The sequence below is a fragment of the Pongo pygmaeus genome, chromosome 19 (genome assembly GCF_028885625.2).
Source record: "Pongo pygmaeus isolate AG05252 chromosome 19, NHGRI_mPonPyg2-v2.0_pri, whole genome shotgun sequence".
Lineage (NCBI taxonomy): Eukaryota > Metazoa > Chordata > Mammalia > Primates > Hominidae > Pongo > Pongo pygmaeus.
In genome coordinates this window covers 7,749,349-7,777,264 of record NC_072392.2, presented here as the reverse complement: position 1 = coordinate 7,777,264, position 27,916 = coordinate 7,749,349, and the positions used below count along the sequence as shown (strand labels likewise).

General features: G+C 53.2%; 1 protein-coding gene and 1 non-coding gene across 22 annotated transcripts; both read right to left on the bottom strand.

Annotated features, from left to right (window-relative positions):
* Positions 1 to 8: 8 nt before the first annotated feature.
* On the bottom strand, positions 9 to 27,493 carry CHD3 (chromodomain helicase DNA binding protein 3). 21 transcript variants are annotated; one of them, XM_054455801.2, is made up of 40 exons: positions 27,185 to 27,493; positions 22,485 to 22,597; positions 21,514 to 21,684; positions 21,190 to 21,314; positions 18,684 to 18,967; positions 18,318 to 18,448; positions 17,957 to 18,107; positions 17,614 to 17,807; positions 17,059 to 17,292; positions 16,661 to 16,864; positions 14,921 to 15,132; positions 14,112 to 14,243; positions 13,625 to 13,724; positions 13,018 to 13,209; positions 12,677 to 12,877; positions 12,187 to 12,324; positions 11,810 to 11,931; positions 11,490 to 11,663; positions 11,228 to 11,369; positions 10,846 to 10,977; positions 9,502 to 9,619; positions 9,168 to 9,292; positions 8,731 to 8,962; positions 8,243 to 8,409; positions 7,615 to 7,792; positions 7,067 to 7,132; positions 6,526 to 6,611; positions 6,243 to 6,376; positions 5,535 to 5,679; positions 5,201 to 5,363; positions 4,985 to 5,106; positions 4,744 to 4,879; positions 4,530 to 4,631; positions 4,214 to 4,342; positions 3,721 to 3,829; positions 3,397 to 3,529; positions 2,846 to 3,087; positions 1,621 to 1,784; positions 1,239 to 1,365; positions 9 to 750 (listed from the first exon to the last, which is right to left on the bottom strand). In XM_054455801.2, the coding sequence occupies exons 1-40, from the start codon at positions 27,459 to 27,461 to the stop codon at positions 510 to 512; spliced, it is 6,348 nt and encodes a 2,115-aa protein (XP_054311776.2). In that variant the 5' UTR covers positions 27,462 to 27,493; the 3' UTR covers positions 9 to 509. The 21 variants fall into 21 exon arrangements, with proteins under 21 accessions (XP_054311776.2, XP_054311781.2, XP_054311778.2 ...); XM_054455806.2 differs by having other exon boundaries at positions 2,892 to 3,087; positions 27,185 to 27,480; XM_054455803.2 differs by having other exon boundaries at positions 4,214 to 4,339; positions 27,185 to 27,480.
* On the bottom strand, positions 5,972 to 6,110 carry LOC129018523 (small Cajal body-specific RNA 21). The gene has a single exon (XR_008495342.2). It is a non-coding gene; the product is annotated as a small Cajal body-specific RNA 21 (non-coding RNA).
* Positions 27,494 to 27,916: the final 423 nt, after the last annotated feature.

The window sequence follows — 27,916 nt, the reverse complement described above, 5'->3', positions numbered from 1 at the left end:
ACAGGAGGTAACTGAGCCAGTGAACGGCGCCTTTATTCTGAGGCTGAACAGCAATTGACTTCCTCCCTCATAACTGCTCCACCCTCCACGTGGGGAGAGGTAGGGGACAGTAACATGCAGCCACCCCTCCTCATCCCTTCCTCCCTCCCAGGGCTCATTTTCATCCCTCTCTAAAAGTCCCCCTCCTCTCTTCAAAGCTCTCTTCCCCACAAAAGTTCCTAAAGGCCAGGCAAGGCTGATTCTCCACTTCTGCATGAGATGGAGCTGATTCTGCAGGGAAACGGCTGGGGAGGCTCCACCTCTTTCCTCCCCACAACCATTTACTGGGAAGTTGTGTATACTTGGCAGTGGGGGAGGAAGGTACTTGGAAGACCCTGCCAGCCATCTCCCACCCAGACCTCTTCTCACCAGCAGAGTCTTCAAGGCTTGGTGGGAAAGGTGCGCGGGAGTGGAGAAAGACAAAGGGCCCTTCTTGAAGAGAGGAGCTGCAGAGAGGGGCAAAGGGGTTCCTAGCCCAGTGATGGCCCAAGGGGTGGGGAAGGTGGAGGGCTGGCAGCAGGCCCCAGTGCTTGAGCTGGGGGTCGGCCTCGGGTACGGGGCCTGGGTGAAGGGCAGGCCTGGGATCCAGTCAGTCGTCTATACAGATCACCTCCCCGGCTCGGGGCTCCTTCCGATCCAGCCCGTCTGACACCAGTGCCCCCACCATTTCCTTCTCCTTCTTCACCAGCACTGGAGGGCCGTTGGTGGCGGCTGTTTGGGAAAGGGGTAAGGAAACATCAATCTCCACAACACTCCCAAACGTCACTTCATGACAATGGTGAATTCTCACTTCTAGGTCACCTCCTGCCACTTCCCGTTGCCCCAGGTAAGGGAGGGAAGACCAGGGCAAACCCCTTTCCCTGAGATTCCACTTTGTGCTACATGATTGAACACATGTTCCCACTCTCTACCCCCTCGGGTTTCATATTCACTTTCCCTTGAAGGAACCCGGAGGGAGGTGGCTCGGGTAGAAAACACCAAGCCAGATCTACTAAAACTCTGGTTTTTGATAAAGGGGATTGAAGAAGGATTATGAAAGGGATGGGTGGGGGGACAGCCTAGAACAACTCCATCCCATAAAACACCGGATACCACCAAGGAAATGAGAGGGACTAGAGCAGTTAAAGGGCAGCTGAGCAGAAATAAAGTTTGGCAAAGGAGGAGTGTGAGTAGCAGGGGGTAGGAAAACACCAGCTGACCTGTGATGAAGGACCCTGCAGGCATCTGGCTGTAATTGGCGCCTGCGGCGGCCAGGGCCCCTACGGGTGCGGCGCTGAAGGCTGCCCCGTACCCCGGAGGTGTAGCGTAAGGACCCGGGGGGAAGGCCTGGAACAGAGAGTAAGCAGAAGTTGGAGTTAGTTCATAGTCTGTGAGAGGAAAGAAGCTGTAGGGGAGACATGATGAGCCACACTCCACAACTACTAAGGGTAGGATACACAGGCAGGGAGACTCACTCAAGGGTGATGACTGTGTTCTAGCAAGTTGTTTTTCCATATTGTATAGGATTCTGATGAAAGTGTTTGTATGTGTGCAGGAGGAACACAAACAGGGAAAACTGGAGCTAGGGGGAAAGAGGGTTACCGGTGTGGGGTGAGGCTCCGTGCCCTTGCTGGCCAGCCGGCTGAGGATGCTGCGCTCGGACATCTGAAGGCGGGCTGCGATGGGGGGTATTCGGGACAGTGTGGCTGGCAGGCGGGTCACGTCCGCCTTCATGTCGCTCAGCAACTCCTCCAGCTGGTTCAGAACTGGGGCCCGGGCCAGAGAGAGAGAAGGGCAAGAGAAAGACAGGGAAATACAGAGATGGAGCCAGGAAAAGAGAGGCATCAGATGGACAGATACAGGCGGAAAAAGAGCAAGAAAGGAGAACACAGATGTCAAAGAATCAGAGATCAAGAAAGTAAAAGTAGTAGACAGAAAACAAGCAACTCAGGGGAAAAGAAAAAGTGTCAGGAAAAGAGACAGAGAGACCAGATTACCACAGAAGACAGATGGAGAGAAAGAAGAAAGAAAAAGGGAGCATGGAGGAAAGGAAGATGGGGGGACATTGGAAGACATGGGGGCGGGGAGTTGTCAGAACATCTCATACTGGAAGAGCAAGGTTTGGGGTTGGGGATGATGGGGAGGAAATAGTCAGGAGGCATGGGAGGTGGTAAGTGTCAAAGCTTTAAGGAATCAAGGTTTTAATATGTAAGGGGAGAGGGAGGTTAGGAGGTCAGTATTACAGATTCAAGGAATTAGAACAGGGATCAAAGGGGCCAGGAGTCAGTGACTACATCAGGCAGGGTTAGATGGTTAGAGGGCTTTGGGATATAATCTCTATCATTGGCAAGGTGAGAAGGGGTAGGAGGAAAGGTCGAAGGTCAAAGGGAAGTTTCATGGGGTAGGGTCAGAGGGTCGGATGGGTGGTAGTTTCTGCCTCGTGGGTGAAACAGATGTGAAGGAATGTGATTTGTTTGATCACAGCCAGGGATCTGTATGGTGCATTCACAGTCCAAGGCCCCTAACTGGATGATGTTAGTAGTATGGCAGGCATGCAGTTCCACTGCCAGTGAAGAGGCCCCACTGCCAGTGAAGAGGCCCCACTGTGTGGAGGGGACACAGGGGCTGGGGCAGTTCCCTCTATTGGGCACGGATGTGAATGCTGTCAGACATGGATGAGGGTTGGCTTGCACAAGTCCTAGAGGCTAAAATCCAAGGGGGTGCCAGGTCGGTAGCGGGGGTGGTTAGAGGTCAGAGGGGGGTGGTTCAGCGGGTAGAGGGGTCAGAGGGGTGGGAAGATTTTGAGGGGTGCGGGGTGAAGACTTACGCAGCGTTGTGGGCCCTCCCCCGCGCGGGGCCGCCGCGGCCCTTACCCTTGTGCAGGACGGCGTTGGCCGGCTTGTTCCCCGCCAGCGACTCCTTGGAGAGGTGCTGGTGGCTCTCGGCCAGGCACTCGGCCTCGGCGAAGCGGGCGTGGAGGGCCATGGCGGGGTGCGCCGGCTCCTGCGACAGGTTCAGGTAGGCCGCCCGCCGCAGCTGCTCCTCAATCACCAGCGCCTGCTCCAGGAGCTGAGGGCACAGAGTTGGGAGGTGAAGGTAGGGCTCTGCCAGCAGTGGATGAGGCGGGGGCCGGATATAGCAGGAGAGCCACCCTGCCCTCACTGCTGGCCCAGAGCACTCCTAGCTCCAAACCGACTGCGAACCTAGCATCAACCCTGATCCAGACCACACTCCCAAGCACAAGGTTACACTTTGGTCTTGGCCCCAAGTATCACCTCAGCCCTGAAGGTGTTAACCTTCCCTAGGTTCTAACTAGATCTGGTCTCACTTCTGACCCAAGCCCGTCTATAACCCGTTCCTTTCCTCCCTCATTCCCACCTTGAACCTCCGGGCCAGGAACTTATTTTTCATCTCCAGAAAGTTCCCCTTATTGGCTTCAGTTTTAAATGGCTCGTTGATAATGGCAAATTGAGCATCATTCTGGATGTCCTGCCACCGTGCATAGCCATGGCTACCAATGAAGGAAAGGGAACCATCAAGGAATTTAACAGGAATGAGCTTGGCTTTGAACACTTCTTCCTTTTGGCTTGACTCCCCAAAGTGTGGCACTACTAGCCCTGTCCCTGGGTGTGAAATCATCATCCTTTTTTTTTTGCCAGCTTGAGAGAACCTTTTCCTTCTTGCATGTGTATCAAAGGATACAGGACAATCCCAGCCAGAAGCCAATAGTCATGTCTTCTGTGCCAGATCTCATTGAGTTTCCCCGAGGAAATAGCTGCCCGTTCCTCATTCTGCCACAGTGTGTGAAGCTCTGCAAAGAAGGCAGCAGACAGAAGAGGCAACAGGGTTTTGCAGACTGCACTCAGTCGAACAGACAGGTAGAGATGGAGAAACTGAATAATGAAAGGGAACTAAGGGCTCCTGAAGAGGAATGGGTAAAGGTTAGGTTTGGAACAAACTCAGTTCTAACCAGGTTCAAGTTAGAATTAAGAATAAAGGTGGGATTAGAGCTAGCTTTGGAGTTAAGAGGGATACTTAAGAAAGATTTAGAGCAAGGATCGGAGTCAGCATGCAACATACTTCATTGGAAGTTACTTGGAATTAAAGGTAGCAGGAAGCCTCAGGCAAAACGAGAAACCCCATGAGGATGAGCAGATCCCCTTGAGAAGCAGAAAGCAGCGAGAGTCTCCCCAACCTGTGAAGCCACCATCTGCGATATTGAACATGAACCGGGGCTTCTCTGTCTTTTCCTCTCGTCGCCCATTGGACCGTGGCTCATCTCGAGGCCCTGGTCGAAGCTCCCGGTCACCTTTTGCATCTTCTGCTAGGACAGACAGGGCAAAGCTCACACCTCAGGACACCCTCCTCCCACGTCCCAAGACTACTATCTGTACTGTACTGTACTGGCCTTTCAAACAGCTACCCGCCCAGGACCCAAGCATTCGGTTCCCCAGACTCCACCTCCCCTGATGCCCTCCGGGACGCAGGTGTCCAGTCCTTCCACCCATTACCTCTCTTGCCCAAATCCCCTGTTTCCCCCTCCGGCCTCTCCCTGTGTTCCTGTCCATCCAACGGCTTCTCCTCCCCCCTTTCTCCTGGCGTCGACTCTGTGGCTGTGGGAGGGGGTAGGGGATAGGAAGGGAGGATGTTACCCTCATCCCCTGACCCCAGAAGAGGGAAATCCCAAATTCTAATCCCCCATCACTCCTAAGGCCATGCACCCACCTGACTTCTCTCTGTCCCCACGGTACCCAGGTTCAGGCTCCATCTCTCCAGGCACCCCTGGCACCTCATCCTCTAGAGGAATCTTCCTTGGCTCCAGCCGCTCCCCGAGTGATGGGGCTGGGCTGGGGGCATCAGCCTGGAAGAAGACAATGGGGTCAGGATGAGCCAGAGGGCTCCCAGGTACCTGGCCTCCAAGCCCCCTCCCCTCCCGCTCCGCAGGGGAATCCAGGGAGCCACACACCTCTGTCTCCATCTTCTCCCCAATTCTGCTGTTCTTCTCTGGCTTTTCCTCCTGGTTTTCAGCTTCCTCCTTCTCAAGAGGTGTCCTTATGCCTTCTCCTTTCTCACTTGGAGCTGGAGTAGCTGCAGGGGAAGGCACAGTGATCAAGACAGAGGTTCTCCCGCCCTGACTCCTGGCTCCCTTTCTGTCTCCCCCGCCATCCTGACTTCTGATTACCAGGTTTAGAGGTGCAGGGACTGTTGGCAGCAGAAGCCTCAGGAGTGGTGGGAGACGTTTTGGTAGGAGAGGAGGCTCTGGAGGAGCGCTTAGAGTCGGCGCTGGGGTCAGGCATCAGTTCCGGCATTGACCAACGCCCATTGATGTGCTCAAACTCCTGCACCTGGGGTGGCAGGGTGGGAGGGACAGGTGTCAGCTCTGGGCACTTACAGACAGGAAGCTCCAGTCTCCTCCGTCTCACACCAGCGCAAGCTTACAACTCAGGGACGGAGGCAGAGGAAGGACAGAGACTAGGCAGCCAGCTTGATTCTTTGGGTGACAGGAAGACTGATACCTTCTTTTTGACGAGAGACATGACTCCAATGCGGGTCAACACCTGCTGGCGACTCAGTCCCTCCCGAGGGACCCCATCGGCAAAGGTTTCAGAGCCGTCTGCCCCAGGCTCACACAGATGGCGCATGAACAAAGACACATAGGCCCTAAGGAGCATGGGAGTGGGAAGAGGGTCAGGGGAGCTACAGAAGGGGTATAGGGCAGTGAGGGAGGCACAAGGATGACTGAGGACCCTCAAACCCCCAAATCCCCAGGTGCTCCAGGGCTCCTCCCCTGGGCCTCTCACTCTCACCATTACCAGCCCTCCAAGTCCTAACTGTCCCCCTGCACCCCACCCCTGGTTCTTTCCCTTTGGCCTTGGTACTTAATTCCTGGGCCCCATCAGTCAGCTCTTCATCCTTTCCACCAGCTCCTCCTGCCAGGTTATTGTGGCCAAGTAAACGTGAGGCTAGGACAACCCAGGAGAGGCTCTTTGCTTCAACGCCTCTCCCCTGGGGAGAATGACTGGCCCCTCTACTCTAGGCTCGGCTGAGGGGAGGTGGAGTGGGCTGAGACCACCACCCAGGAAATCGAGCCAGGAAGTATTGCATGACAGGGAGGGTGATAATCAGTTGAGTAAGGTCACATCATATGGCGGCCCCAAGGAAGAAAGGAACACCCAAAGCTCTTCCCCTTGCGTCCACCTCAGCCCTGTATCACCCACACTCACTTAAACTCCTTCTCAGTCTTGCCCCTCAGGTCCCGCACCAGCCACTGCGTGGTGAAGGCATCCTGTGGTGGCATCCCCCAGCGCATCACAGCATTGAGGAAAGCCTTCCGCTGACGGGTGTTGAAGCCCAGCACCTGAGGGTGGGAGCAAGGAGGCAATGGCGACAAATGTCCAGGGTTCTTAGGTCTTGTCCTTTCTACCCTCAGTGATCCAGGCACCAATTTCCAACCCCCTGCCCTCATGCCCTCTTGGAGAACTCAGGAACACTGGGCCCAGCTCTCACCTCAATGTTGCCCCCGACTCGGGCCAGCAGTGGAGGCAGTGGCTTATCTTTCTCATTCCGGAGCTGCCTCTTTGACTGTCTACGCCCTGAGGGTGGGGATGACATCAGTTAGCTGATCCACCACCTCCTCTAAGCCTCAGTCCTCCTTAGCACCCCATTCCCACAAGATACAGAACACAGGAACATTCCTGTCATGTTTGAGGTGCTCCCAATTCTCTCCCAAGCACTTCAGAACTACTAACCCACTAAGTCTAAAAGAACCAGTCGTATTTTAAAATTAACAGCTGATATCTGACAAAGGCCCAGATTACCAGTGGGAATGGAAAATGATACGGCCTTTCTGGATCTAGCCTATGTGGTCACACACACCGAAGTTTACTAGCGGAGAGACTATGAGTATTTCTTCCTTTCTGCTCATCTGCAATTGAGTTTTTCCACACACACACAAAGACTTTTTTACTTGTATAAAAACAGTGGGCTTAAAGCAAACTGGAAAATAAAATGGGAAGAGGTGAGGTAGAATCAGGAACACAGATGCCACCTTCAGGACGTTCATCGAAGTCTTCATCCTCCTCCTCTGAACCCACCGAGTATTCTGACTGGTTGTCTGTGGGGGTGGAAAGGGCCCAGTGGTCAGGGAGGGCTCTTGGGATAGGCCCATGCTGAGGCCCTTTCTGGCTGGATTCCTCCCTGCCAAGACTTGTCTACCTTTATTCTGGCCTTGGTCCTTCTGGGAACACCGGATCACTGCCCAAAGTCTGACTTGGGAGCTGCATATCCTACACCATCTCCATTCACCGCCCACCTTCGGTCTCTGAGCCCCTCTGCTTCTCCTGCCAAACCTACTCTAAGCAATGGCCCTGGGTGTCCATAGGATGCCTGTGCAACCACCAAAGAGTTTATATCTCCTGCAAACCCACCTGGCCTCTGGGTAGTTCCTAATGACTCTACCTTATGTCTTTCCCTTTTAGCGGGGGAAGGCTCTGACTTCTAGGCTTCTCTCGTTCCCTCTAAATAGCCCCAGCCTTCAAGTACCTACTCATCATCACTTCCCCCCCTTTTACTGCCTGCATCTGGGGCAGTCCTCACCTTGGTCTTCCTGAGCAGCATCATTGTAGTTAACTTGCTTGCGAACCCGCTTGCCCTTGCCTAGATTCCGGGCTAGGTCTTCCTGCTGTTGCTCATAGTGATGCCTCAGCAGCTTCTCCCAGTAGTCAGGATCTACATTCTCCTCCTGCTTGATGATCTCTCGCTCAATTTCCTCAATCTGAAGGGCAGCAGAATGAATGAACACTGGGGGTCTCCTTCTTTGCTAATCCTTCCACTGCAAGGAAATCCCTACTCTGCTGCGTCAGCCCAATCCGGTCTCCCCACTCCTGGAGCTTCGTGGCTCTGCATACATTTTCTGGACATTGCGCATGTTCCATGCCATCTCTTACCTGCAATGTGCTCTCCTCATGTTTTCTAAATCTCTCCTCTAATCCCTCTGACAGTGTTTCTCCTGCACTGTCTCAGAAGGTACCCTTCTGTGTTTACCAGTACTGTCTGTGCCTACGTTTCTCTCTGAAGTCCAGTCTCACCTATTAGACGAAGAAGTTGTTTGAGGTCCACTACTGTTTTAAGGGGGACGGACCCTCCTACTTCAAGGCCGAGTAAAGGATACTGCCTTTTGGAGATGGCCTGGGATAGATAATGTCTGGCCCCCAAAGCCTCTCACCTTGTCTTCCTCCCGCACGACGTACTGTGCCACCTTGAAGGAGCTGAGATATTCATTCATGTTCTGCACGTCAGTGTCCTCAGTTGCATCCTGGTTCCGGTCCAACAGCCGAGCGATGGCCTCATTGTCATAATGAATCACACTGCTGTCCTCCTCCTTGTTCTCCCCTGGTGAGAGGGAAAACAAAAGGGAACTTTGGGTTCCAAAGTTTAGAAAGGCTGATGGGAAAGCTTCTACTCTGCGTCCTTTTCACAGGAGCCCTAGAGAAGGCTCTTTCCCTGGGAGCCAATGTTGAAAGGTTTTTGTTTTGTTTGTTTTAACCCTACAGGCAAAGAAAGAGGCCAATCTTCCTCCAAGGGCTACTAAAAGAAGGCTCTCCTTCCTTCAAAGGCTGCAGAGAAGAGTTGTTTTTCTCTCCCCAGGAGGCTGATAAGTACTCCTGAGAGAGCAGGGGCCTGCTTTCACAGAGCTGCAGAAAAGGTTCTCACCCTCGTTTTCATCCTTGAACAGCTCTTCAGTGCCAAATTTGAGAATGTCGTCAAGCTCCTGCTTGGACATGGAGCCTGCCTTGGAGCCCAGCCCAGGCCGCACAACCAGGTGTGTCAGCATCATCTTTCTCTTGGCCACTTGTGTGATTCGCTCTTCCACTGACGCACGAGTCACAAACCGGTAAATCATCACTTTGTTGGCCTGGCCAATCCGATGAGCCCGGCTGAAGGCCTGCAGGGGCAAGAGAAAGCGGCGGGTGGGTCAGGGGAGTGGCCGGGAAGAAGCTGCCCACATGCTCAGGAAAGAAGGCTGCTGAAGAAGGGCCTTCTCTCCTCCCAGAAGAGATTTATTTCTGACCCCGGAACATGACACCCTCCTCCATGAACCCACATCTCCTTGCTAAATGGTGCAGGGGCTCCAGGATGCGAGTTCCCACCTGGATGTCATTATGGGGGTTCCAGTCAGAATCAAAGATGATGACAGTGTCAGCAGTGGCCAGATTGATGCCCAGGCCCCCAGCTCGGGTGGACAGGAGGAAGCAGAATTGTTGGGCCCCAGGAGCTAGGAGGTGAGAGTTGGATCAGGTTTTTCTTGTACCCGGTAGTTCTGTCCACCTGCTCCTAGACGTTCTCTGACGACAAACAACCATGCCCCCAACTCAAAGCCTAAGTTTCCAGTGTCCCCCAAGCCAGTCCCCCTCCCATCCCAGGGACCTATCACAGGTTTCTCAGGCCTCCCACACCCACCAGGGACCAGTGTATCTCCCTCACCATTAAACCGATCGATGGCCTCCTGCCTCAGGGCACCCGTGATACCACCATCGATGCGCTCATACTTGTAGCCTTCATAGTCTAAGAAGTCCTCAAGCAAGTCTAACATTTTGGTCATCTAGAGCAAGAGAAAAGGATGGAGTCTGGAATAATGAGGTGGTGGGATGGCTTGCTTATTCTAACTACTCCTTTACACAAACTCAACCCTAATCCTTACACCTGAACCCTTGCCCTGTCTTAAGCTCCTCATTATTCCACATTCTTGTCACACTCTCTTATTTTTATTTATTTTTATTTTTTTTGAGATGGAGTCTCATTCTGTTGCCCAAGCTGGAGTGCAGTGGAGCCATCTTGGCTCACTGCAACCTCCACTCCTGGGTTCAAGTGATCCTACAGCCTCAGCCTCCCTAGTAGCTGGGACTACAGGTGTGTGCCACCACGCCCAGCTAATTTTTGTATTCTAAGTAGAAACGGGGTTTCATCATGTTGGCCAGGCTGGTCTTGAAACTCCTGACCTCAAGTGATCTTCCTGCCTTGGCCTCCCAAAGTGCTGGGATTACAGGTGTGAGCCACCACGTCTGACCCTCTTGTCACACTCTCTTGATTTAAGGTTGTTTCTCCTAAGGCAGAGGTTCTCTGAGACCCATGAAAAGGTTTCAGGGAAATCCAGGAACCCTCTGAAAATCCGTACAAAATTGTGTCATTGTATGTACAGTTGTCTGGAGAGTGGACCCAGAGCTTTCATCACATTTCCAAAGGGTCTGTGCCCTTCACCCTCACCTGCCAATAAGATGAAGAAATAATACCAGTCCCTAAGGAGGCAGATGGCTCACCCTCACCCTTCCCCCATGCAGCTGAAAAGGAACTAGAGCTGGACCTCAACTTCCAGCAACCTTAAGAACAGGCATCAGAGGCCAAGAATGAACTTGCTATACAGTAATCCCAGCACTTTGGGAGACCGAGGCGGGCAGATCACCTGAGGTCAGGAGATCGAGACCATCCTGACCAACATGGTGAAACCCCGTCTCTACTAAAAATACCAAAAATTAGCCGGGTGTGGAGGTGGACGCCTGTAATCCCAGCTACTCGGGAGGCTGAGGCAGGAGAATCACTTGAACCCAGGAGGCGGAGGTTGCAGTGAGCCGAGATCGCGCCACTGCACTCCAGCCTGGGCAATAAGAGCAAAACTCTGTCTCAAAAAAAAAAAAAAAAAAACTCTTACAGGAGGAATCTCCTCATTTGTCACACCAGAGCAGCTACAGGAAGACGGTAAGAAATTAAAGTCTGGAGGATGAGGAGAGGGAAGAGGAAGCAGATGTAAAGACAGCTAAGGGCACAGGTCACCTGCGAGAAGATGAGCACTCGGTGTCCTTGCTCCTTCAGCTTTCGCAGCATCTTCTGGAGCAGCATGAGCTTCCCAGACGACTTAATAAGTGCCCCACCCTCATAAGCCCCACTGGGGAGTTTGGGGGACTCCTGAAAAGGGAGGAGAGAGGAGGAGGAGGGGATCAGTTGGAAACATGCCCCCATATTCTTACTATGCCTAGAAGGCCAGATGCCCGGATCCAGCTTCCACATGTTCCCAATTCCTACTGCTCTCAGAGACCGAGTCCCTGGCCTTCCAGCCCAGCTCCACCCCTGTGGCTCAATACCCACCTCCCCACTACTCCCCACCCATGTTTTCTGAGAATGGGTGTTCGATCAGCTCCCTGTTCTGTGTATCTACCATAGCAGCCACGGGAAAAAGGTATGGATGGTTGCAGCACTTCTTAAGATCCATCATGATATTAAGCAGTGACACCTGGTTCCCACCACCTCGTGAATTCAAGGCCTCAAAATTTCGAGTCAGGATGTATTTGTAGTATTTCCTAAAGGCCAGGAAAGGGGTGTAAAAGAAACATAAATAAAGGAAGCAATTATGATATTGCACTTGGAACGCTCCCATCAATCCCCAAGCCCTACTCCAGGCAGCTCGTCTTGCATCCTACTTCTGCATGGGGCTTAGCTCCACCCGAACGATGAGCTCTGTCTTGGCTGGCATGTTCTTAAAGACATCTGCCTTGAGTCTCCGCAGCATGTGTGGCCCCAGCAAATCATGCAGTTTCTTGATCTGGTCCTCTTTGGATATGTCAGCAAACTCCTCCAGGAAGCCCTCCAAGTTGCTAAGAGCCAGAAGAGAAGAAAATTAACAGGTCGGCAAGTTCCTTGCCCCTGATCTCAGGCTTACCACCTCAGATTAATCCTCTACCAGCTCATTTTATCTGCTCCACCTCTTATCTCTGCCAACTACCCTTAGGGAACCACTTACTTAAATCTCTCTGGGGTGAGGAAGTTCAGGAGATGGAAGAGCTCCTCCAGATTATTCTGCAATGGGGTTCCTGTCAGCAGCAACTTATGATCTATCTTGTAACCATTGAGAACCCTGAAAAACTAAAAGATGGGGCAAGGCAAGGCAGGAGAATGGGCTTATTAGTGACAAGTGACCGACCCACAGCATCAGCCTTTCCCTGCCCCAGCTCCCATTTCACTCAGGATCAGAGGCCCCAAATCTCTGGCCCTCTCCCTCTTCCAACCTGGATGTCCTCCCAGACTACAGAAAATCCCCAGAACTTTTGTTGTTTTTTAGGACCAGGGCAAGTGGGAAGTCCACAGCTTCAAGTTTTTAAGTCTGGAAACCTCACTCACCTTGGACTGGTTGTTCTTGAGTCGATGGGCCTCATCTACCACGAGACAGGCCCAGCGGATGGAACCAAGTGCTGCCTGATCAATGGTGATCAGCTCATACGATGTCAGGAGAACATGGAACTTCACTTGTGCCTCCCTCTGCCAACATAATTATTGCCCATTCAGCTGCCACCTGACAACCATGCACCTACACCTCCAGAACCAGACACCTTGTCCTGACCGTGGCTCCCAACAGGAGCCATTACTCTGTTCTCCAAGCAGGGATTACAGACCATGGCCCCTAAACCTCTGCCCACATTTCCAGTACCGACAGATCCATGTATGCCCCTGGGAGTACCTGGCACATCTCTAGGATGGTAGTGCAGAGACACGAGGACAGGTGGAGGAAGAGGAGAAAGGTGAGGAGGGGAATAGAGAAACTGAATTCCTGGCTGAGAAAAAGAAGTGACAGATTTGAGGGTCTCAGAGGATATGAGGTAGAGGGGCTTACCTTCATCTTAAAAGCTTTCTTGCCCCCTTTGATGGCGTTGTCCTCAAAGGAGAATTCATTCTCACGAATGATGGCCCGGCTGTCTTTGTCACCCGTGTATGTCACCACATAGAATTTGGGTGCCCACATCTGGAACTCCCGCTCCCAGTTAATGATGGTAGAGAGTGGGGCACTCACCAGGAAGGGACCTTTTGTGTGGCCCTGGGAGTCAAGAATGGGGGTGGCATAAGTCTAGGCTAGAGGCTATATACCCCAGTCCTCTGCCAGCTACACCCCTCCATCTTCCCCCTCCCCACTTCTCCAGTCCAGGCGGTCCCCTTCAAGGTCCTAGAATCCAGCACCTCCTTGTAGAGTGAGTAGAGGAAGACGATGGTTTGTATGGTTTTGCCCAGCCCCATCTCATCAGCTAGAATGGTGTCAGTGCCCTGGGCCCAGGAGAAGCGTAGCCAGTTCAGCCCTTCCAGCTGATACATGTGCAGGGTGCCTCCAGTGGCTGTGATAAACCGTGGCTGAGTCTCATATTTCACGGTAGGCTACAGAGACAAGAAGTCAGAAAGCTCAAGGAAATAGTCGGCGGCTCCTCCAGTCTTAGTCTCCTCCTCCCTGGCATGGATACCAAGTTGGATTACAATTCCCTCTACTATGGCCTGAGTTTACAAAAGTTCTCACATCTAGTCTTCAGCCCCTCCCCCTCATTCCTTAAGGCAATATCCAGTAGCACCATGGGGAAGGGCCAGCTGGTGACAGAGCCACAAGTGGGCTATCTCTAGTGGCTCCTGCCCTTTCAGGCCAAAATTCTTAGCCACTCTTGGGGCAAGGCTGGATGCTGAAGGAATAGCTACTGTTCACAGAGGTTACTGAATCTCTGGGAAGTTCCATCAGTAGCCCTTGGAAAATCTTCGATCACCATGGCTCCAGAAACAAGAAATGACAACCGAGAGGACTCACATCATTAGTGGGAGAACTGGGAGGCCCATCACCCTGTAGCTCCTTCTTCTTTTTCTTATACTTGCGGGGCTGGGCAGGGTCTTCCCCCATAATTAGTTCTCTGGAAAAAGAGTGGGTCTGAATGAGGCCTCATCCTTGGGAGTCCTACGCTTTCTTTTCTGAACCCATTCCAGACCTACTTCCCACTGTCCATGACCTAGATTTTCCCATATTTCCTTTTTCCCAGGCTCTTTACCCTTACCCTTTGGATTTCACCTCAAGAGCCAGCCCTCCCCACTCTTGAACATCCTCTTCTCCACTACTCAGCCAGATCTTGTTTCTGTTCCTACCTCTTTAGCAAGCGCATCTCAAACAACCCAGCCCAGGTGGCCATTGCCCTGAACTCCAGGTTGAATCAGTCCCTACTGTACCCTCATTTTATGCTGGAGTTTTGGCTTTCATGCCCTCATCGTCAGAATCCCTCAAATCCACAAGCTCATTCCCTCACCGGTGTCTCCAGTAGCTTTGCTTATGTTCTTCATATTCAGGGATATTCATTTCATCTTCCTCCCACGTGGACTGGTCATATGGTAAGTCCCTCCATTTTACTAGATAGTGGTAATTCCCCTTTTTATCCACACTGTGGGGCAGGAGGCCATGGGGAGGAGCAGGAGGAAAATATTGCACAGATCACAAACAGAAAGAAGGCCTGAGAAACGCAATTATCAGCAAACACACAAAATTTGTCACCCAAACTTCAACAGGGGGCTGCTGGAAGGGAGATTAGAATAGCTGACCCAGCAGCCTAACCTTCTCAGGATGGTATCCTAAAAATCAACTATCACAAAACATTCCTGGAGATCCCTCCTTACATCATTTGTTCACTTAATCACTAAGTATTTTCCTCATGGAACTCAGAGTCTCATGGGGAAGGCAGCATTGAAATAACTAAATACATACCGTAAGTTTAGGCAGTAATAAGTACTACGAAGAAGAAATATTCAAAACACTGGTCTGGATGAATTATGTCTCTCATGTTTTGCTTTCATGCCCTTATCCCCAGACTCATGTGCTATGTCTTATGCCACTGGAGATGACAGGAGGCAAAGGACAAAAGAGGCACTGCCTGGCCGGACTTTCCTCCTGTTTTCTCCCATTCCCCTGGAGGAAACAAGGCCAGAAAGGCTGGAGCTACAGCAGAGGTTATCAAGGTTAGATCAATTACCTGGTTAATCAGCAAATACTAACATGGTGCCATCACCATGGCAAGACTAATGTCATATACCAGGTCTGACTTCTCAGGGACCAAGGATTCACCTGTGGTTGATGATACGGTGGACGGTCATCCACTCTGGCTTGATGCCAAAACGATAGTACTTCTCCTCCATCTCAGCATAGTGTGGGTCTTTCACTTTACGCTTGTCACTCTTCCCATCATCCTCGCCGGAGCCATAGTCCAGGGGTGGGGGCTCATCCATGTCATTCTTCCGCTGGTAGTTTCGATACATAACCAAATGGAAGATTTCCAGCTAACAGGGCACAGAAAAAAGGGGAAGAGATAGTCCTGACACTCACAGAGGACAACAGGACACCGGGAAGAGGCCGGCAGGAGGAATGAGACAGGGAAAGGGAGCTATGAAAAAGGATGGATTGGCTGGGCACGGTGGCTCATGCCTGTAATCCCAGCACTTCAGGAGGCTCAGGCGGGCGCATCACCTGAGGTCAGGACTTCAAGACCAGCCTGGCCAACATGGTGAAACCCCGTCTCTACTAAAAATACAGAAATTAGCCAGGTGTGGCGGCGCACGCCTGTAATCCCAGATACTCAGGAGGCTGAGGCAGGAGAATCGCTGGAACCCATGAGGTGGAGGTTGCAGCGAGCCAAGATCGCACCACTGCACTCCAGCCTGGGCAATAAGAGAATAACAGGCGCGTCCCAGCACTTTGGGAGGCAGAGGCAGGTGGATCACCTGAGGTTGGGAGTTCGAGACCAGCCTGATCAACGTGGAAAAATCCCGTCTCTACTAAAAATACAAAATTAGCCAAGCGTGGTGGCACATGCCTATAATCCCAGCTACTTGGGAGGCTGAGGCAGGAGAATCGCTTGAACCCGGGAGGCAGAGGTTGCAGTAAGCCAAGATCGTGCCACTGCACTCCAGCCTAGGCAATAAGAGCGAAACTCCATCTAAAAAAAAAAAAAATAGAAAAAAAAGAAAAAGGATGGATTAGAGATAAATGAGTCAAAGCCAAGACAGGAGAATAAATAAAATGAAACAGATGTAACAGTTTCAGAAGACAAGGCCTGGGTGGGGCTGTTATGAGCAAGAGATAGGGAATGGGATTATAAACATTGAGAATTTTTTTTTTTTTGAGATGGAGTCTCGCTCTGTTGCCATGGGGCTGAAGTGCAGGGACGCGATCTTGGCTCACTGCAAGCTCTACCGCCCGGGTTCACGCCATTCTCCTGCCTCAGCCTCCCGAGTAGCTGGGACTACAGGTGCCTGCCACCATGCCCAGCTAATTTTTTTGTATTTTTAGTAGAGACGGGGTTTCACAGTTTTAGCCAGGATAGTCTCGATCTCCTGACCTCAGGTGATCCGCCCACCTCGGCCTCCCAAAGTACTGGGATTACAGGCGTGAGCCACTGCACCCGGCTGAGAATTTTTTTTTAAACGGAGATGGGGTTTCACTATGTTGCCCAGGCTGGTCTCAAGCAATCCTCCTGCCTTGGCCTCCCAAAGTGCTAGGATTATAGGTGTGGGCCACCATGCCCAGCCAGGAATATTATAAAACATGGAAAAAGACAGATAAGGAAGGACATGAAGTTAAGAAAGGCTATGCTACATCTGAGGGAGGAAAGCTAATGGAGACTGAGAGAAAGAGGACTGTAGACCAAAAGAACGACGTATGGAAACTAAGCAAGTAGGGTATGAAGGCCAGAGGCCTGAAATGAGAGAAAACAAAGAGTATGGGAACCCAGCAAACAGAGGAGTAAGAGAGGGAGAGGATGGCAGGAAATGAGGTCATGGGGGAGACGGAAAGAAAAGGTCCTAGTACCTGAAGCTCCTTGGCCCAGGAGCAGTGCCAGTAGGATAGTCCTACCCACTTGACAAAGAACTCTCGCTCCGATCTGCCTTGAAGAGGACGGGGGGGTGGGACATCTGGATTTCCATCTGCCTGTTGAGGGGCTGGCACTGCTACAGGTGGCTCCCCCCACCGCCAATGTAGGATCTTCTGCACTCGACCCTTCAGCACGGGGCACTTTGGGAGGAAGTACAGCACGTACAAGGAGGAAGAAAGAAAGAGACAGAAAAAACCCATCGTTAGATGAGAGGATAGGGGTCCCACAAGGGTGGGGGAGTACAGAGAAAGGAAAAGCTGGACATGTGGGCCCCAGGGATGGGGGAAGGGATCAGGCCTGACAGTAAATACAGAGGGGAGATGTTTCCACTCACTGTGCATCGGGGACACAGCCATTCACCATTGGGAATGTCAGGCAGGGGAGGGTTTAGACAATGAATGTGGTAGGAGGAGATGCACGCATCACAGCACAGGAGCTCCCCGCCGTCCTTGCATACGCGGCAGTACTCCATGTGATCATCCTCCTCCTCCTTCTCCCCTTCTTCCTCTCCCTCCTCTTCGTATTCTTCTTCTTCCTCCTTGGCCTCCCACTGGACCCCCTCCTTCTCCTGGGGGGCCAAGGATAGACACAGACAGATGGAAGAGATTAAGGAATGAAACTGGAAGATACAGGCAAAGACAGGACACTTGAATCCTAGAAGTGCAGAGAAGACTGGTGGGAACTAAAGAAAAGGACACTCCAGTTTCAGAAATGTTGATTCTGGGAGCAAAGGTGTGGGAGAAAGGAATACATTAGGATCCTAGACACTTGGACATCTGTTACTAAGAAGTCCAGCCATCTGGGGGTAGGAAGAGGGTAAAGTGAAACCAAGGGGGAAAGAGACGGGTGGGTTCCTCAGGGCCATCAGATGCTGGCATTAGGTACTCACACAGTGAGGGCAGCTCCATTTGCCCTCTGGAGCCCGGTCAAGCTCAGGATCAAGGCAGACGAGGTGGTAGGCACGAGGGCAGGTGTCACACAGAATAATTTCCCCACCCTGCTGGCACACCTCACAGTAATCCTGGTGATCCGTCTCGTAGCCATCAACCTCCTCCTCCCCGGCCACTGCAGGACAGCCCAGGACTGTCATATACCCCGGTGGAGGGATAAGGAAGCAGGGCAGGGGGAGATGGAGAGAGAGAGGGAGAAGGGTTGAAGAGAGAAGTCAAAATTGAAAATAAGAATGAGAGGACGGCCCACTGACAGGATCACACACAGTCAACACTCCTCACCCTTCTTCTTCTTCCTTCCTGGACGGCCTCTCTTTAGTTTCTTGGTGCGGACAGGACCATCAGGCCGGCCTGAGGCACTGTGGACACTGCCACTGTCCAGGTCTGATTCTTCAGCCTCTGGTTCAGGACCTTCGTCGCTCTGAAAAACATACTGCCCATAGCCCCGTGGCCGTCAGTGAGGCAGACTTCATTCTACGCCCTCCCCAGGCCTTTGGCTTCCTGCTCCGCCATCCCTCACGGATCCCTGTCTCTGGATCCTTGGCCCTCACGGATTCTTGTCTCTGGATCCTTGGCCCTCACGGATCCCTGTCTCTGGATCCTTGGCCCCCAGGTGTTTAGTAGACAGGGACGGGTCACTCACCGAGCCTCCTTTCTTCCTCTTGCCACCCAACAGCCCTAGTTTTATTTTGAGTGGTGCCATTTTCTTTCCCCGAAGCTTCTTGCGTCCATCAGGCACTCGGGGGCTCTTACTCCGCCTCTTATGGCCTGGACCTGAATGAGGAGTCGGGGTGAGAAGAGGAAAAAGGAGAGGTCATGACATCCTGGAATAATGGAGGTCACAGGGGCCTCTGGATTCCTCTGTGGGCTGTGGTTTCACTAAGCCCCACTTCCTGGAAAGCATCTCCCCTCCAGCAGTCAGGGCTGGGAAGGCGAGAGTTCCAAACTCTAATGTGAAGACATGCAGTTTGGAAGGTGAGATGACAGTTGTTGGAAGAGAGTTCCCTACCTTTGCCCTCTTTGGTTTTGGCTCTTCGGATGGGTGGGGGCTGGATATCAGCAGCAGGGGGTGGTGGAAGGGCGGGGGGTCCGGAGGGTGCTATGGGGGTGGCCGACGAGACAGCAGCTGACACCTGCTCAGCTACAGCTGCTGCTGCCGCTGCCGCTGCCGCCGCCACAGCAGCTGCTGACCCCTTGAAGGGGTTGTTGGCGCTGAACTCTCTCCATTTGGCCCCAAGGATGGTCATCATCTTGGACATTGGGATCTTAGGATTCTTCTTAGCAATTAGGGGCCTGTAAATATAGAAGCAGAAAACTCGGACCCTTCACAGATGGTCTGGGAACACTGCCATCGCTCCTCATCAATTAAATCTATGTACATGCTAGGATTCCTGGGTGGTGAGAATATGTCCTATTAGGAAAAACAGCCATTTAAAAAAATAAACAAAAAGAAGTTTAAAAAAAGCGGGGAAAGAACAGGTTTAAAAAAGCATTAAAAAAGAAATACAGGCCAGGCACGGTGGCTCATGCCTGTAATCCCAGGCTGAAGCAGGAGGATCGCTTGAGCCCAGGGCTGTGAGATGAGCCTGGGCAACAAAGCGAGATCCTGTCTCTACAAAAAATTAAAATAAAAAAAAATAATTAGCTGGGTGTGGCGGCACCTGAGGCTGAGGCAGGAGGGTGGCTTGAGCCCAGGAGTTGGAGGATATAGTGAGCTATGATCACACCACTGCAATGCAGCCTGGGTGACAGAATGAGATCCTGTCTTTAAAAAAGGGGAAATAGGCTGGGCGCGGTGGCTCACGCCTGTAATCCCAGTACTTTGGGAGGCCAAGGTGGGCGGATCACGAGGTCAAGAGATGGAGACCATCCTGGCCAACATGGTGAAACCCCGTCTCTACTAAAAATACAAAAATTAGCTGGGCGTGGTGGCGCGCACCTGTAGTCTCAGCTACTCGGGAGGCTGAGGCAGAAGAATTGCTTGAACCTGGGAGGCAGAGGTTGCAGTGAGCCGAGATTGCGCCACTACACTCCAGCCTGGCGACAGAGTGAGATTCCATTTCAAAAAAAAAAGGGGAAATAAAAAACAGCAAAATAAAAGCATAAAAGGTTAAAATAAAATTAACAAAAATGCTTTACTTTTGTATACTAGTTTACAGTTCATAAAACCCTTTCACATACATTACACCTTATCTTGTCCTCACAATAATACTCTTGAGTTGCTATGATTCTCTGCATTTTACTAGTAAGTTCCATGGGCCCTGAAGATGGGCTTCCGTAGGACGGAGTGTGAAGGAGTCAGACCACGCTGGTTCTGCTCTGGGGTGGGATGCTAAACTCTTGTGTGGACATGGGTGATCCATGGTGCTGAGAAAAGCCCCATGTTCAGCAGTAAGGTAGGTGAGACAACATTACTAATGACAGTCACCAGTTACTGAATGCTCCCTAGAAGCCAGGCACTGACGGTACTGTGCTTTCCATTCATTATCTCACCAAACTCACAGATTCCTATGAGGTATATATTATTATTCCCGTTTATAGAAGAGGAAATTGAGGATTGAAGAAGTTAAGTTACTTGCCCAAAATGTAACCAGATCTGAACCTCAGCAGCTGCCTCCAGAGCACTGAATTGATATGTTAAAGTGCCTCCTCCCCAAAACAAAATACATCTGCACTGTTTTCTTTTCGTGTTTTTTTTTTTGTTTTTTGTTTTTTTTTTTGAGACGGAGTTTCGCTTGTTGCCCAGGCTAGAGCACAGTGGCGTGATCTCGGCTCACTACAACCTTCCCCTCCCGGGTTCAAGAGATTCTCCTGCCTTAGCCTCCCGAGTAGCTGGGATTACAGGCATGTGCCACCATGCCCAGCTAATTTTTTTATATTTAGTAGAGATGGGGTTTCACCATGTTGGACGGGCTGGTCTTGAACTCCTGACCTCAGGTGATCCACCTGCCTTGGCCTCCCAAAGTGCTTGGATTACAGGCATGAGCCACTGCACCCGGACCATCTCTGCTATTTTCTACTCTACTATTCTCTACCCTTCTTCAGGAGCCACTGAAGCTCAGGTCCCACTGCCAGCAGTGGACCCTCCATTATTACCAGGGCCTAAGGAAGGGGCACAGGACCTGCTAAGTGAGCAAAGGAAGTTCAGGAACACTGATGGTATCTCTCAGGTCCAGTCTAGACAGAAGTCACAGAGCAGAAGATGGAGCTGTTGGGGCAGGGGAGGGCTCACTATATTCTGTTCTTACTTTATTCTGTTGCTAAAGAGTTCTCTAACCCAGCACTGGAATCATGATGGCCCTTCCACCCCTTGCCCCTCAGTGACGAGTTCTCAACTGGGGTTCTTGGATCCTTACGAGTCTAGGAGTTCCCTGAAATGACGTGTAGAATTTGGTGTGTATATGCTGTGAATTCTCTGGAGAGCAGTTTCATAGCTTTCATCAGATTCCAAGGGATCCAGGGCCTCCCTCAAATTAAAAGTGTCTATTAGCGAGGATTCCCCAGTCTTACCGCACCTCATGAATTGGCTGAAGGCTTTGTAGTTGGTGAGTGTGTGGTAATCCTCCTCAGAGAACACATGCTCCACATCCTCCAGGCCCCAGGTCAGAAGCAGAGTTGCTGATGACTTCTGTTCCACTTGCTGCGGGAGAGGGGCTTTGGTGAAGTAGGTGCTCCTCCAGCCCCTATTCTAGGCCCCACACATGCATGTCTACCTACCCACTAGCTTCCCTGGGCTTTCTTGCTTCTTGTCCCATTCTCCAGTCCAGTCTCCATCCCTCCCCTCCTCATGCCCGTCTTTAATGTGGGATTTCTCACTCTCATTCCCTAATTCTACTCACCTTTTGCCCCCCATCTCCCTCCCCCTTTTTCCGCCGCTTTGTCTTCTTCTCCTTTTTTTCTCGGTGCTTCCTTCTTCGTTTCCGACCCGGTCCGGTTCCATATTCACTGCCCCCACTCTCTGACTTCTCCCGGTACTCATCTCGCTCAGAACCAAATTCCTCCTCACTGTCCTAAGAAAAAGAAATAAAAATAACATTTATTCATCCCTACCATTGCCAGAAACTGTTCTCAGCACATACCATATCTTATCTCTTTTAATCTTCAAAACAATCCGATGTGATAGTAACTAATTTTTTATCTCCTTTTTTTTGGAGACGGAGTCTTGCTCTGTCACCCATGCTGAAGTGCAGTGGTGTGATCTCGGCTCACTGCAACCTCCACCTCCCGGGTTCAAGCGATTCTCCTGCCTCAGCCTCCTGTGTAGCTGGGATTACAGATATGTACCACCGCGCCCGGCTAATTTTTGTATTTTTAGTAGAGACAGAGTTTCACCACGTTGGCCAGGCTGGTCTCGAACTCTTGACCTTAAATGACCTACCCGGCTCAGCCTCCCAAAGTGCTGGGATTACAGGCGTGAGCCACTGCTCCCGGCCTTTATCTACTTTTTACAGATGAGGGAACTAAGGCACAGAGAGACAAATAAACGGCCTGGTATCCTAGACAGAGGAATGCTGGACTCTTGAATTCATACAGTCTTCTTCCGGAGCTTGTGCTTTTAACTGCTTCTCTTTGCTGCTGAGGCAAGTCACACTGACAACGAGGCTCTTCACTAGGTTGCAGTGAATGAAGTTAGGGTCCCAGATCCTTGAGATACATGCCAACAGTGGCAGGGAATTGGGGGGCCCGGGGGATCAAGCCTCCCTGGCTTCAGAACCCCACCCCCACACCAGTAATCAGGAGCAGAGAAAATGTAGGCCTCTGAGAATGGGTCTCTTGAGCCTTGCCGCAGTTAGGAATTCTTGACACTTACACGCTTCTTGCGTTTTCGGGGTTTTCCTGGCTTGTTCTCCTTCTGCTTCTTGGGTCCTCGTTTTCTCTTCTTCACACCCAATGCTGAAGGCAGCAGCCGAATGTCATCCTTATCTTTGAAGCAAAAAGCATCAGAAAACCTAAGCCTCTAGGTTTCCAGCCTCTGAGGCCCCTCAACTTGCCCCTTCCCTACCTCGGCAGTTCCCACTCTCTAGGAAGCATTAACTCCTCCAAGCCCTACCTCCCTTCGCTGGATGCAAACAGAAAGTGTTTCGAGTACTCTGGGATGCTCTGGTTCTGAATGGGAGGTCAGGGGTCAGAAGAGAAGAGCAGCCAAACCACTCCCCTCCCTCCCCTCCTACTAACAAGGGACCAGGCTCCAGGCCATGGGCTCTGACTGTGGCAGGTCCTTTCAGTCACCGCCAGGGCTCCTCCTGCCTTCCCCCTCACTTCGCCAGCTGGCATCCTGCCCAGGAACTGGGGAAGCCATGCCCAGCTGCTGGCCTGGCCTGACCCCAGCACTTGGAGTGGGGAGACACAAGCTGGCAGCTCCCTAAGCCAGATGCTGGGGAGGGAGAGCCAAAGGTGGACACCTGGGTTCTCACACTAACACCCTGGGGCCCTGACATCCTTTTGCCAAGAGGGAGGCCTCTATTTACATTTCCTCGGATAATTACCAGGCATCCTGTCACCCCAACACAGTCCTGGAGGAAAAGAAATCCTCAGCTGGTCATTTTTACTTCTTGCCCACAGAATCACAGTGTCTGCCTCCTTCATCACACCCTAATTCGACAGGATAAAGTCTCCACAATTACCTAAACACTCCTCCTCCCAAAGTAGCCTAAAACCTACCTTCAATTCCATTCCCATCTCCCTGCTCCCTTTGGGAACTAGGGGGCCATACCCTTTGTTTCCCGATCTCACCCTTCACCTCCATATTTTGTTCCAGATATTCTGACCAATTCATCTATACGCAGTATGGGAGACCCAAACAAAGATATAGGCACAGACAGACACACCCAGCATATGCCTTCTCAAAAGCACGCGCGCGCACGCGCGCACCCACACCCACACACACTCTCAGGCCCACAAATCCAGAGGACGGCCTGTACCTGCTTCAGCAGGGATAAGTCCCTGGCTTTCTCCCCAGATGTCTCTGTCAGAGGGCCCCAGGCCCCCCCACCCCATTATCTGTGAAGGTGTCACTCTGTGAAGGCTTGGGGAACGGAGAGTTACCTCACATAAAGGAAGACAGGATGCCCCACAGACCTGGGGCCCTGGGGCTCTGGTTCACCTCCCTCCCCTACCAAGCACTAGACTAACCAGCCAGACCTGTCTAGTACAGAGAGAGGAAGCCGATGCAGGACGGGAAAGCCTGGGCTTGGCCCAGCCCCTAGCTCTAGGACACACAATCCTTTCTCCTTCCCTCAACAGCCAACGGAAAATTAGCCACAATTAACACCAGAGGCCTCCGTTTCCACTGCCTCAGAGTCGCTGCCTCGCCTTCCTTCAGTGCCACCTTTCCTGCTAACTCCAGCATCCTGTGTCCCCTTGTACAGGAAGACACTCTAGGACTGTGTGCGTGTGTGCAGGGGGGTGGCTGCCAGAGCCCGGGTGTGAAACGGAATGGGGACTGTAATAGGAAGTCAGCAAGGAAGGCGCCATGCCCCAGCAGCCAGCTCCCCCTGGCCCCAGGGACTTCGGTTGACTTGAACATGGAAACGGAGGCTGCCCGGGCAGTGGCAAGGGCAGGCCAACTGGCTAAGGTTCAGGGACACGGCCTCGGCCACCACCAGCCAGGGGTGGTGCACAAGCCGGTTCACTCTACTCCCCACCCCAGCGGGAGGTTCCCGAACTTGGGCAGACGTCGGTGGCGGGAGAAGCAAAGCGAGAATGGCGAGGAAAAGCAAAGAAGGGTAATAAAGCAAATCTAAGTCCCAACCTCGGTCTCAGCAGCCACTCAATGCTGGCCTGGAGCCCAGACTCTCCCACATCCCCAGCTCGGATCTCAGGGAGGCAGGGAGGAGAGAGGCGGGGGCCGGAGGGCGCAGGGCGGAGCCTGGCCGCCCGAGCAAGCGGGAGGAGTCTCGGCCGAAGCCTCGCCTCCCGCCCGCCCCTCTCTTCTTCTAATCTCACCATCAATCTCTCACACATATATTTATTTTTTCTCAAATTCCCCTCCCTCCCCCACAACGCACCACCATAATAGGTCTGCTGCACATGCGTACTGCAGGCAGGGGGTGGGTTTGTATTTTCAGACCTTTTGCAAAGAAACTACCAGAATTTTCCGCACCACCCACAATCATTCCCCACCCCCACCCCCAAGGAATCACATCTATATATTATGTTATATTATTTCTCTCGACTTGCCAGAAGGGGGAGGGAGAAGAAATGAGTTTTTGGCTTCCTGCTCCCTTCCCCCACCAACACGACTGCTATTATTTTAAACGTTTAACAATGTAAGGAGACTGGAGAGAGGGGGAAGGGATAAAATTGGTCTTGAGTAAGAATGTAAAACAAAATGGTGAGAATCAAAGCAGTCGGAATGGAAAACAATGGAAACCTCTCCTGTGCACAAATGCATACTCTAGACGAGGAAGAGCGAGGGCAGCCTGAACAAATTTCCTTAGAGGAGGGTTATTTTCCCCACACTTAGGTAGACAGAAATAATGAGTGGGCTAAAAATATTTTCCCGAAGTTTTACCTCCGAAAGTCATCTGAGGGGGTGTATCTGGGTCACTCATTCGACTTGGAGGGCTGAAAGGGAGATAAAAATTGCCCAGGGGGAGAGGGGAGGTGGGTTTTCGTTTCAGATGTAAAATGTAAGCAGCCTCTGACGTTCCTTCTGGTCTATTCAGAAAGCCGAGGGAAAGGGGAGGCCGGGTTGACACAAAGACCCATCTCAACCTCGGATCCTTTCACGCTTCTCTCCCCAACGTACCCAGATGCGGGACCCACACCACCCCACCCCAGATTCCAAGTCCCAATACAAATAGGTGAGCGCTGCCAAGCCCCTGGCAGGACCTGGCGGCCTTTCTTTCCCCTCTTTTCAGCGCCTCTGCCGGAGGCAACCCCAAAGGCACCCTCTCGCCACAACTCCTCATTCCTCCCCTCCTGCCAAGGCAGGGGGCTCTCTGGGAGAACTTTTTCAAAACTTTTCCCTTTTTCAGACAAGCTTGGGGGGCGGGGAGACTTTATCCAGTTTCCAGGAGACACACATCCCTCCCCGACCCACAAGAAAGCACCCCCAAAGGTCGTCTCGGCTAGACAGGAACGTTTGCCACAGAAGCCACACGGATCAATATGACAGTTTTACAAAGAGCCCGGTGTTGGCCGTTTTGAAGTTTGGTGCATTTGTGCCGCATGGCAGCCAGAGGCCCGGGGGTGCGGAGGTCCCCCTGCCGTTCCCCAAGCAGGGGGTGTGGACACCCAGATGCTCACCTATCCCAAAGAAGACTAGAAATCACTCCACTAGGAGGGTGGTCTGAGGGGGACACCGCTGGGAGCCTGACGCGGCGCAGCGGTCTGGAGAGCGCCGCCCAGAGAGTGCCGCCGGGTGACTTGTCACCTCGGGGGACGGGTGCTGAGTGATGGTCAAGCTGCAGAACAGCTGGGTGGGCAGTTCACGCCCCCCAACGTGCTCAGGGAGTGGGTGGTTTCAGCGAGAGTGAGTGACAGTGAATGGCAGCCACGTGAGAGTCACAGCTGGGCAGCTTGGCCACCCCAGACTGACGGGGGTCAAGAGGGGGACCCCCCCGCCGCACTTGACACAAAAAAGCCCAGAGCACCGGCGAGATGAAGGGGGTGGAGCTGGGGGCATCTGGTTCCCCAGACACTCTCCTCTCCGCTCCCCAATCCTAAGGGACTGCTGTCCCCTGCACAGGCTGGGGGAGCGAGGGGACGAGCTCCAGTCTTATTCCAGGAAGTGGTCTGCGTGGACTGTGGCCACCACCTGCCCCTACTCATCAACAGCCCACAAACATTCACAAGACCCCTCCCTCGCGTGCCACCGCATGCCCCTCAGTTGGCGGGCACCTAAGTCTCCGCGGGTGGAGGGGGGTCCGATGGACACCGTCCCCACTCTGCCTGCCCAAGTCCTGAGCGGAGGGGGCAGGCCCGTCGGCTGCTCCGTGCGGGGAAACCCCACTCTCCCTCGGTCCAACCCCACCGGGGCCCGAGCCCGAGGGGCGCTCGCGCGGCCGCCCCTCCCCCACGCGCCCCTCCCCCACGCCGCCGTCCGGCCGCCAGGGTCTCCGCGGTCCCTCGCTCGGCCAGGGAGGGGGCCCTGGCTTCGCCTTGGCCGTTTCCTGCCTACCCCCTCCCCGCCGAGGGTAAAAAAAAAACCTCCTCCTCCTCCTCCCCCGAAAGCCGCGACCGAGTGGCCCGGTCCGCGCGCGCAGCTCGCGCCCAGCGCTCTCCAGCCGGGGTGGCGGCGGCGGCGGCGGCAGCGGCGGCGGCGGCAGCGGCGGCGGCAGCGGGGGAGGGGTGCGGCGGGGGAGGGGAGGAGGCCTGGCCCCACGGTCGCAGCCGCCACCGCCCGCCCCGACCTCCCGGACCGCCGCGGGGCCACGGGCCCGAGCCCCGGATTCGCGCTCCGGATTCGCCTCGGCTCGGCCGCGCGGTGGGTGCCTCGCCCCCGCCCGGCTTCGCGCGCCCGCGGCTCCCACTCGGGCTTGGGGGGGAGTTGGGGCGGCCGCTTACCTGGCGGCGGGGGCGGCGGCGGCGGGGGCAGCGGTGGCGGCGGCGGCGGCGGCGGCGGCGGGAAGAGGTGGCAGCCGGGGGGGCTGTGGCGGTCGCGGCCCCGGTCGTGGCCCGGCCCGCGCCCGAGTAGTCCCTCGTCGTCGTCCTCCTCATCGTCCTCGTCGGCCGCCTCCACCTCCTCCTCCTCCTCGTCGCCCTCTTCTTCCTCCTCTTCTTCCTCCTCCGACACCACCATCTCCTCCTCCTCCTCCTCCTCGTCCCTCAGAGGGGAAGCCATCCTGTGGCTCTGGCCCCCCCACCACCCCCCCACCCACCGCCCGCCCGCCTCCCCCACCGCTACCACCACCACCTCCTCCTCCTCCTCCTCCTCCTCCTCCTCCTCGGCGGCGGCGTCCTCCTCCTCCTCACCGCCTCCCCCAGCCCCCCAAACCCCCGGGCCACCCCCCTCCGAAACCCCCACCCTCGGGGCCGCCGTCTGAGGAGGGGGGCCAAACCACCCCCAAAAATTGTCTTGGAAAAAATTGAGGAAAGACTTTTTTTCCTTCTCTCTTTCCTCCCAAGAGAACAAGAAAGGGGGATTTAAAATATATATATATATATATATGTATATATATAAAAGTTTTCGACTTCTCTCTGCCCCCCTCTCCGTTGCTTTAAATATATTTAAATTCTGAGGGGGGCGCTCAGAAATATTTCTCAGAGCTGAGGCACTAAGATGGCCGCCTTGAAATT